At 31.4% G+C, this 10671-nt stretch overlaps 3 protein-coding genes across 3 annotated transcripts in view; 2 read left to right on the top strand and 1 right to left on the bottom strand.

Annotated features, from left to right (window-relative positions):
* Nucleotides 1–125: 125 nt before the first annotated feature.
* On the bottom strand, nt 126–1231 carry LOC108573506 (bolA-like protein 3). Its single transcript, XM_017935966.1, has 4 exons — nt 1092–1231; nt 739–871; nt 264–352; nt 126–191 (listed from the first exon to the last, which is right to left on the bottom strand). Exons 1-4 carry the CDS (start codon nt 1131–1133, stop codon nt 126–128), a joined length of 330 nt encoding a protein of 109 aa, XP_017791455.1. The 5' UTR covers nt 1134–1231.
* Nucleotides 1232–3013: 1782 nt separating this feature from the next.
* Nucleotides 3014–4964, top strand: LOC108573498 (GSK-3-binding protein-like). The gene has a single exon (XM_017935955.1). The coding sequence runs from the start codon at nt 4016–4018 to the stop codon at nt 4562–4564; it is 549 nt and encodes a 182-aa protein (XP_017791444.1). The 5' UTR covers nt 3014–4015; the 3' UTR covers nt 4565–4964.
* A 3086-nt stretch (nt 4965–8050) lies between these two features.
* The window catches only part of LOC108573497 (xaa-Pro dipeptidase), a 7311-nt gene continuing 4690 nt past the window's right edge, over nt 8051–10671 (top strand). The window contains exons 1-5 of the mRNA XM_017935954.1: nt 8051–8246; nt 9775–9973; nt 10044–10283; nt 10367–10428; nt 10497–10541. Coding sequence (XP_017791443.1) covers nt 8194–8246; nt 9775–9973; nt 10044–10283; nt 10367–10428; nt 10497–10541 — 599 coding nt within the window. The 5' untranslated portion in view covers nt 8051–8193. The remainder of the gene's footprint in view (nt 8247–9774; nt 9974–10043; nt 10284–10366; nt 10429–10496; nt 10542–10671) is intronic.

Here is a 10671-nt window from a genome sequence, read left to right as displayed (position 1 = left end):
AAATTTAAATATGTATTGTTGAATATATATGTGAATATGTATATACAAAATGTACAAAACTTTGTACAGTTTAATGATATACCTATGGATGTAAGAAATAGTTCTGTAAAAAATAAAAATATTATTTAGGATTCAGGAACAGCTGTATATATTCTTACTCCATGCATATCCTTGATTTCTTCCTTCAGTGCCTATAGAAGCAATTATAATAATAATAAAGGAGTTTAATAATGTATCAATATTTCATTAGCAATATTTCTTACTTCATTAATTAATCGATGTTGCTTGATGGTGTTTAACCCTTTAAATTCAGGAGCAATAACATTTATTTCAAATATTGCACCACATCCATCTAAAAAAGTAAACTGTAAGTATTTTTTTAAAGTTCAAAAAAATGTACAAAATGAAAAGAATGCTTTTAATGAATATCATAGAGTAAGTTAGATAGATTAAATTGAATAAAATACATTTTTGGTATTTCTTTCATTTCTATTTTCGAATTATTATTTAAGTATTAAGAAAGAATTAAATGTTTTATGTATTTGGAGAAAAAAATAGAATTTAAAATAATAAAATAAGTATTCTTTTCATATTCAAATAACTAGGACACGTATTTACAACTTTCTGTAAGAACTGATTATTCTCTGGTAATAATTAAGAAAATCCTGCTTGAATAAAACTAAGTCATCATGATGAAAACATATGATGTAGCACATATTTTTTTTGCCATTGTTTTACCTGACACATCGCTTACTTCAATAAGGTTGGCTTTAGGAAATTTGTTTCTTAAAATTGATGTCATTTTTTGTTCAGCTTCTTTGCCAGCCAATCTATTGGATCTATTAGATCCGTTCCATACCCTTGATAGAAGCTGTAAAACTTTCATTTTATTCATCTTTCGCATTCTTCAAGGTTCTGTTTTATTTGTTTGTGTTTTAATGTTTTGCATAGGAAGTATGGGAGAAGGAGTTCCAAGTTTCTTGAATGGTGAATAATGAACATCTACTAAGCTGGTTTTAGCATGTTAACGGGAAAAATCATATGTATGATAGTTTCTCCAATTATCAAGAGAAAACGTGTTTTGTACCTACCGATATATTACGAAAATTTGACAGAAATACACGACCGAACATAGTTAGTACGATACGTCGCGTTAGTTTAAACTTTGTTTGTTTCGATATACGAAATTTATGATGTGACAATTTTTCAGTGAAAAGAATTGAACAACGAGATAGTCAATAAAAACCACATGAGTCTAGATATTTTACTTGACCAGCTGATTTCTAATGAGATCTATAGTGGCGACATCTATATAATGCTGAAACTGCAAAGAAAAATAAATTTGATACATAAAACAAAAATAAACGCATATAATTTGTTATGCAATCGTAAACGTTGTGTATATAACAATTGTATAAGAATCGAAGAAAGTTATAACCTCAAAATTCTAAATTGTAGTACAAATTACACATTAAGATTCAATAAAAATTTGTTCAATTTTAACGATATTTTTCTAACCGGCTTGCATTCGTATGACAGAGTTCACTTAATTGAGAATAAGTTTATTACCTATATTGTGTATTTTATCTACTCTAGATTCTACGCATTCAAATACGACACTTAACCCTACTTCGACCGAAGTCAGAATAGGGCCTATTCTCAAGGTGGTGGGGCGTGGATTACAATCCTAACAGTATAAAAAGAGTATTATAAATTAAGTATGAATACCATATATTAATATTCCAACTATTATAAACAAAACTAAACTAAAGCACAGATCTTGTCTGACTTAAAAAACGAAGTAGGGAAACAAAAATTGCTATGAAAGAATATATCATTTTATAACTAAACAAATATTTATTTTGATTTCTCAATTTAGATTTTTTAACGAATTAATAACATAAAAAATCAGTTTAGGATAATGTTTGTAGTTACAATGTGTTCGTACTCATGCTAAAAGAGCAAATGAACTTTAAATTTCTTATTCTTTTACAGTAAGTGGAGAAAATATTAAATATTGTATTAAAGATGTATACAAATGAATAACCATACGTTGAACATTATTTAAATGAATGTTTTTTAGCCAATAAAATATTCAAAACTATTTTACATATTTATCGGTGTCGTATAAAGTGAGGTTAGGTTATTTCTTGCTGACTAATTTAGCTTCCGTAATCGAAATTGAAGGCTATTTTTACTCAGTGTTGTATCATAATCAGAATCGTTTTCATCCATGCACTCAAAAAGTTTGTAGGTATTTTACTGATATTAAATACAAAAAAATTGTATTGCTTTATTGCTAACGAAATGGATAGATTTAGTACAAGACACTCGTCTAGTTCTACAATTTACGTGTTTGAGTAATCTTGTACATAACAAAGCCCACATTCTGATGATGTAATCAAGACAACCTTTCCTAAGATTTCGTAATTTTCAACCCATTAAAAACTACGAAATGGCTACACAACATGTAACATTGTCCTGTAGATTAGGCTAATGAATGATTCGCTAGCTTCAGATAAATGCGCACATAAACACATATATTGCAATAGGAAATCGGGAACACGCGCGTATGCGCACGCACGATAAACTTGGCAAAGGATGACGTAGATTAACACAGGCTCGAGTGTAACCTTGATCCGTACATTGCAGCCTCTCTCCCTTTACCCTGCGACCCCTGATCCTACTATATTGACCAAGCTTAACCCCTTCAGGAGCAAAAGAGCGGAACTCACGTACGATCCAAGGTGTATGACGTGTTCTTCTTTGAAATTCATATTTATCGCAAATCCAATGATACGTTGTAAAAAACTACAAAGTAAAATCATTTCACCTTACGCTTGAACAGGGTTTTCTGAGGGGGCAGGGGTTTGTGGAACAAGGAAGTGGTAAAGGTATTATCGATTCGCCAGAGCTCACGAGTTAACGGTTTGTTTACACAAGCGTGGGGGAAAGTACGCATGCGCTGCAGAACCAAAACAATAATAAGAGAGTAGACGGTTCGTGGCTGGCGGACGAGCGGTCGCTTGCTTTGGGTGTACGAACGTTGCTGTACCTTTTAATACGTATGTGAGCGAGCTAGTTCAACGATAAATATTCAACTTTTACCTCCTCTAGAACATTCGCTCGGTATTCGTTAAAATATCGCAACTGTTAGTGGACTTCTCGATTCTGAACGTAAACGCTGCAGAGCCGGAGCCAGGCTTGCGTCAAAACGTGTACTATTGTGCAACGTGTGCTCCAACCGAAATGTAATACGATCAAGGAACACAATGTTACTGTCGAAATAACTACGATCAAATGTAGAAAAGCAAAGAAGAGAATTTGTGTACGTTGAACAAATTAGCTCGCGCACGTGTGCTCTGTGTGTGTGTGTGTGTGTACGCGCGCGCGCGAGCGCAATGTGTATGTGTTGCGTGCATACGTGTCGGTAAGAGTGTATTCATTCAATTCTTCGAAGCAAAGCACGAGCAAAACTTGATGATTCGTTCAACATTCGAGAAAAGAAAAGCCTGAAAAGAAGGGGAAGGATAGATGGTGCGTATTTACCCAATGAATCACACGTTCCATGCGATTACGAGACGTGGCTGGTAGTTTAGACCATCTATGTTTACACGAGCGTTTCTAAATATGTTCGTAAACATCAACGTGTACGGCGAGCCGGAGAAACTGTGCGCACAGGTTGATCAGTATTAGTTACCTGTCGGATTGTGTACTAGCGACAGACGGATGTTTTGCTCTCACGAAAAGTAAAAAAAAAGAGGAAAATAAAAAAATTAATATGAAAGAACTTTATGTGGTGTATACAGTGTGAACATTTTGTGTATATCTACGACAGGAAAAAAAAAGAGAGAGGGAGAAAGAGAAAGAAAGAGAGAGGACAATAACACGTTGGCTGAGAGCGTGGCTTTATTGTGCCCGCTGTTCGCCCGTATCGCAGACGTGGAGGTGTAAACACAACGTTCGTGCCATTGTCCTTTTGTTCTCGTAGCCAGAAAACGGGGGAAAGTACGCTATGCCGAGCGCCGAAGAAACAACATACTTGATCGAAGTGGTGCCCGACACGACTCAGGACTTCCTCTCGAGGGACGTAGATCTCCTCGTGTCGCAAATCAAGGAGAATCTTCGGTTGTCCAGTCTGAAGTCTAAGTCGAGCATCAGTCATAAAAATCGACCGTCGCCCTATCAAATACCATCGAGATCGTGGGCAGATCCAAATAACTGTGAGATGTGTGGCACGAAAAACAGTGGCCACGATCATCGGCATCACCTAAGTCATCATCATTATCATCATCACCATCATCTTCATCATCATCTTCATCATTCTCACAAAAGAAATGCTAACAGGGATGACGACCCATACGAGCTACTACAGGAGTTGCTCAGGGAAGGAGGTCTAATAAAAGAGGCTGTGAAGAGACTTCAAGCGAATCTCGACGTGCTGGACAATTCCGAAGAGGAAGACGATGACGAGCACTCGTCGACGGTTTACCGAAGGAAACCGTACTTCTACGACTCCGAAGATGAACAGTTACCGCCGGTATACGAGCCACTCGAGCTGTGAAACTGAATTATTGTGTACCCGGCTTCCGTCCGGTTTGAGATGTAACAGAGAGAAATTGTTAACGGTCGTTCTCGTTCCTCGATTTATCTTTCGATAATATCGTGTTTATACACGTGAAAAAGAAGTGTTGTCAGGTGAAAACATTTGCCTGTCGAACGAAACGTTGTGATTCTCATCGAAAGAAAGTACAATAATGAGGTAAACATAATTAGCCAAGAACTCGCCGTACATGGCCGTGTTTGTAAATATGGTATGTTGTTATTCGAACAGTTCCACGCACACAGCTTCATGCGACTTCGGCTAAGATCGCCGGTATATCGACAATCCACGAGGCTTACGTGGAAGACATGGCTGCCTCGATTCGAGCTCTCGGACTCAATTTACATGACAACACGTTCATCGTTTTTTTAAACTACGAGTTCGTCCCTCTTTGAACAAAGAAAAGAAAAGGAGAGTTCCTGAGTGCTGCTCGCGTCCAGGATAATAGAAGATGAAATTTTGAAAACAATGGTCGACGATGAAATTGCAAAACCGTCTGTGTACAAAACGTTTCTTTATATAGAAAAATTTGCAATTTCCCGTTTACATTGATCCTTCTGTAATTTTTTTAGTTAAAGCAAGTAGTTTGAAAACATGCGATTAGTGCAAAGTAGCTGCTTAAATGAGAAGGAAAGAAATGTTGCCCACTTGTGCGACCTAATGTGAATCAACAATGTAATATTTCAACATAGTAATTCGAAGTTTATTTGAATTGTGAAATACAAGAAAGAGCACGCGTATGTACGAAAAGTATCCTATAGGATATATTAGTTGAAAAATTCCGTTCGATTTGTTCGGACTGTTATAGTCCAGTTACTATTAGAAGAGTTAAGTAAGTAAATCGTCTGAGAATCAATCAACGAATTACAGAAACACTTTTTACGCGTGGAAGCATCGCAACTCGAAGGATAGTGATCTCATTTATTTGTTTTTATTTTTTGTGTACAAGGAACGAGCTGTTTGGTTTACGTAGGGTATCGATATGATGTTCGTTTGTTGAGTTATACCTGTATACATACTTTCGAATAAAGTTCCATAATTGCGCGCGCACATAAATCGTCGCCATTTTGTGCGTTTGAAAGTATTTAACAGATTTGGTTGGAGAGAGATAGCGAACCGGCTTGTCGTAAAAGTATGCGAGCGCATAAACCCGTTGCGATCAACACATAGTAGGTTTACATTCGCTCCACATATATTTAATACATACATATTTATCACTATCGATTGTTAGCGACGTAACAAATGCTGTACGCGCGTGTAAATTATAGTGTGCACATGCGTGTCCGGTTTAACGGTACAGTGTGATTCACTTTATAATATTGGAACTGATAAGTAAGCCTGGCGTGATAATCGATTTTGTAGTGTCGCACCCTACGAGAGACCGACAAAACGTGCACGGAATCACGCATTGTACAAATGTTGACTAGTTGATGACTGCAAATGTTGAGTTAGCTGTAGTTTTGATGAACACGTGATTATGCGAATGAATGAATGAATGAATAATTAGTGTTTTTCTTCGGTACATATTGTGTCGTGTGTGTGAACGATGATTGCATTTGCGTAAGTGTGAATGTGTAGACAATGAGAGATTTGTCTTTAAATCTACTGTTAAAATGTAAATTAAGGAAGCTATATACCTCGTTGTGATGGTCGGATTTGTCATCCGACGAACCTTAATAGTGAATAAATAAATATAAAATTTCATTTTAGACTATTTCTGTATTTTTCCCTAATTTCTTCAAAAGAAATGATCGTATAATTGAATAGAAAAAAACAACGTATCATAAATATTTTTTTAATATGAGATGCGAACATGTTTAACAAAATAATATTTTAAGGAAAGTTAATTTTTAATGAATATTTATAACAATCTTGATAGCATAGAAAAAAACTACTAAAATAGACAAAAATAAATATGTCAATATTTCAAAAGTGTTTGCAAATGTTTCATATACAGTTTATAGATAACAATAATATTACAGTTTGATGAAAACAGAACAGAAATTTTATCAGTCATGATTGTTTTGATTGCGATTATAAGGATCAGGTTATTTATCGGTGATTTTTATTTGTTTTATTAACTCGGTTTATAGATACTATTATGTAATGAAAGTACTGTTATGACATCAAGAAATAAAAATGGAAAGCTGAACAAAAGACAATTTATTCTTTAATCTAATATTACGTCCATTAATGTTATCAAAAATATGCTGAAAACTTGGATTTCATTGATATGACAGAATTAAAGGGAATAATTGCAACAATAATTTTCGATTAAATGACGAACATGGTTAGACTGAGACACTTGCGTCATCTCTTAGAAATAGATGATAACGGAAATGTGTATATGTAAATAACGTATGCGATTAAAAATAGTTATAGTTAAAATTATTCTGTCTGTCGTAAGTAGTGATGTGCATACACATATACACGTGTATACGTTATCAATAACATCTTTCTTTTTTAATTACAATGTATCGAATGATGCCGATTCATTGATTACTCTACAGCAATCAAGATCTGTTTATGAACAACTGTCAATCAAAAAGTATAGCGATGGAAATCGACCTTGTCATGATAGAAAAACACGTTTTAAAGTAAGAAGTCATGTGGTCCAGTTACATATAAAGTCATCGGATCACGTAACAGAATCGTATCTTTAAAAACCGAATAAAGCTAACCAGTTGCATTATATTTAAAAAAAAGTTATTTCAATATATAGATAGGAAATAGTATTGTAAAACATTGTAGGTATTAATAAAATTAAAAAAGTAAATGTACATTACAGTCATGTAGGATTAAGTTTATAACTACTATAAATTAACTATTTGTTTCAATTTTCAATAAAAAATATTGTTCATTTTTTATATTTGTCTCTATTTTCAACATTAACAAAATAATTTTTGTTATTTGAGAATTTAGTTACACAATCGACAGAGTAGGTTACTTTTTATAAATAAACAGTATTGAAACCTTTAAAAATGAATTTTTGAAAATAAATTATATATTTGTACGTCAATTTAATTTATATAAGACAGTTAATGAATTAATCAAATAAATTTTCTTCGAATTCGTAAACAAGTATTCATTTTAATTGCTAAATGAAAATCGTGCATAACATTAAATATGTGAATTTCAAAGTTAAATTTTAAGAAATAATAAGTCATACAATTTGTCATTTAACGACATAAATAGTAGCAATATGTTTTGAGTATAGTTTCTACAGATTAATTACAATATAGTAAATTATTATATTTTTATGCTTGAAATAAATTTATATTATAATAAACAATAAATTCAGAATATAACACGAAAATGTGATAACACAACACAGAAGACCAATGAATCATTATCAAACGTTCCTTTTAAACGCGGAAAAGTATGTAGAATGTTATTGGTCGGTTCGAATTCTTCGTGTGATGTATAAGTATCGTCAGAGATAAAAGATAATTAAATGGGTTGTGAAGCGTACATTCACGTAAGGAGTGATTTTACACGATTTAACGAAATTTTTGTATGTGAATATTGTACGAAATATTGATTTCGTCACCGAAGTATTATTAAACTACAAAGAAAGTTCTACTATATTGATGTCAACAAATCAACAAATGACAGAAAGTAACATGACGGAAACTACGCATTTGTATGTATAGACATTTTATTGGCTGTTACTATATTGCTATTATCATGCACAAATTGATTGTCGTTAAATATAAATATACGGTTGTTATAATAATATCAACAAATTATTTGTCCAATGTGTTTTAAATATTTTATTACTCCTTATTCCTTAAATACTCTTTTTTAATTTGTTTCCCTCTATTGCAATACTTTTATAGTACAGTGTTATTTCATTGGTGAAATAATTATATAATAGTAATTCTGTTGTTGTTTTAAATATAATAGGCTTTGTAATATGAAGCTACTATTTTCAACTGTCATTTTTAACCAAATTTGGAGGTTATGTAAACAATTGTTAACTCTTTTCATGCGCATATATGCAGCCATATGGAAAAAGTTTTTTGAAATCTATTTCAACTTTTGTTTTTATTTTTTTATTCTATGTTGAACAGGTCAAATAGTATGAATATCGGCTTTAATGCACAAATTGATATATGGAATTATAAATTGTTATATTAAATGAACATTTTTCTTATGCAACTTTTTTAAATATTTTATTTCATTTTCCATGATTTTATGATAGCGTAGAACATAAATATTTTTTAAATAAAAGTGAAATTCAGAAATTAATGATGGCAATAATAGTAATTGTATTAAAATTACTTTCTTAGTTTTAATTTTATAAAGTGCTGATTACCAGTTAACTGCTGGAAATCTATTGATATTAGATTATATGTTATAGATAGCTGATTATTGATAACCGCATACCAATTACCGACATTAATATTACTTTTAAGTAATTTTTTGCTGAACTGTTATTAATTATGATTATGAGCCAAGTTCTATAGTTCGGAATTTTTTGATTACATCTTTTTGCTTTTTTTGCAAAGAATTAAAAAATGTTTTTGTTAATTTACAGCAATTAAGACTAAGCAGAAAAAATATTAATAAAATTCATGTTTGTCAAAAATGACCAAATTAATATAATTGTTATAATTGTAAAAAAATTGTAAATGTATTGAATAAATTTAGTAGTAAATTATTCTCATTATTATTTTTAATTTCTCTTTCCCAAGATTATGTGCTTACTACTAAGAACAACATTTATCTGATTTATAACATTGCAATTATATAATCTTATTGTTAATATTACTCATTATGATAAAGGTGTGTTGACTAAGTACTTGATCTACTTATTTTTGTAAAGTTATTATAATCTTAATAGAAGATTTAATATGTAAGCACATTTGATTGTATTTGTAATTTATTTTTTAATTACTACTATTGTTAAGATATTTTATGTCAAACTATTTAATGAGCTAGCTTTAAATCATAGTTTCTTCAGAAATCTTGTAAATTTGATAATGTACTTAATAGTATAATAATTTTTGTTATTAATTATATACAGGTAAAAGTTACTTTTAAATTTCTTAATTCAAATCAGATTTTTAAGAAAGTACTGTATTAACTTCTTTGTTGTCAATTTATTGGTATAAAGTGAACACTTATTTTTTATTATTATTCAATAAATATAGATATAATTATTTTAGGAATGGATTAGAATCTTGCTTTCAAAGGGGAAATCACACTTTTAAAGTACCTATGTCACTTTTTCGAAACAATCGTGAAAGATTAGTCACACGTGTTAAAGCAAATACAAAAATCCAACCTACAGGTACTTTTATTGTTCTTGGTGGAGGAGTTGAAGTTCCATTTAATGATACAGATATATGCTGGCCATTTCGGCAAGTAAGTATATTTTTAGTTGTACAGTATACTAATGAAACATAAATTTCATTTTATGTAATTTTTTTGGTAGGAATCATTTTTTCAATGGTGCTTTGGAGTAGAAGAACCAGGATGTAGTGGTGCTCTTGATTTAGCAACAGGAATCTCTGTACTATTTGTACCTAGATTACCAGCAGAATATGCAATTTGGGAGGGAAAATTACATACTTTAGAGGATTTTAAAAAAAGATATGGAGTAAATGAAACTTATTACACTGATGAGATAGTTAAAATTTTTAAATCAAAGCAAGCAAATCTTCTTCTTACCTTAGTATGTTTGTATTCAAAATGAATATTTTTTTATATTAGCTTTATTTACTCGATTTTCTTTTTTAATTTTATTTGTGCATTTAGAGTGGCCAAAACAGTGACAGTGGTTTGCAGACAAAAGAAGTAGTTTTTGATGGTATTAATCAGTGAGTACTTGCTTTTATCATATTATTATATTACAAAACATTTTTTATTTACAGTGTTATTTTTATAGGTTCAAAGTGGATAATAAAATTTTATATCCAGAAATATGTGAATGGTAAGTACTATAAAATTACAGATAATCAACACACGAAATGTAATTTTGTAATATTTTTAAAATAAGTTTGTAGTGCTAGTAATAATGTTTAACAGTTAATAACTTTAGAGCTATTTTAATTTAATGTCTT

The sequence above is a fragment of the Habropoda laboriosa genome, unplaced genomic scaffold (assembly GCF_001263275.1).
Source record: "Habropoda laboriosa isolate 0110345459 unplaced genomic scaffold, ASM126327v1 scaffold162, whole genome shotgun sequence".
NCBI lineage: Eukaryota > Metazoa > Arthropoda > Insecta > Hymenoptera > Apidae > Habropoda > Habropoda laboriosa.
The sequence above is the reverse complement of the archived record's forward strand: the minus strand, read 5'-3'. Positions and strand labels throughout refer to the sequence as shown.

Bases quoted from the DNA above. Each gene is read 5' to 3' on its own strand.
- LOC108573506 (XM_017935966.1), bottom strand. From the start codon at position 1,133: ATGTTCGGTCGTGTATTTCTGTCAAATTTTCGTAATATATCG. The intron at 872-1,091 runs GTAGGTACAAAA...AAAGTTTTACAG, and splicing joins CAAATTTTCGTAATATATCG to CTTCTATCAAGGGTATGGAA. The intron at 192-263 runs GTAAGAAATATT...TTGCTTCTATAG, and splicing joins AACATCGATTAATTAATGAA to GCACTGAAGGAAGAAATCAA.
- LOC108573498 (XM_017935955.1), top strand. From the start codon at position 4,016: ATGCCGAGCGCCGAAGAAACAACATACTTGATCGAAGTGGTGCCCGAC.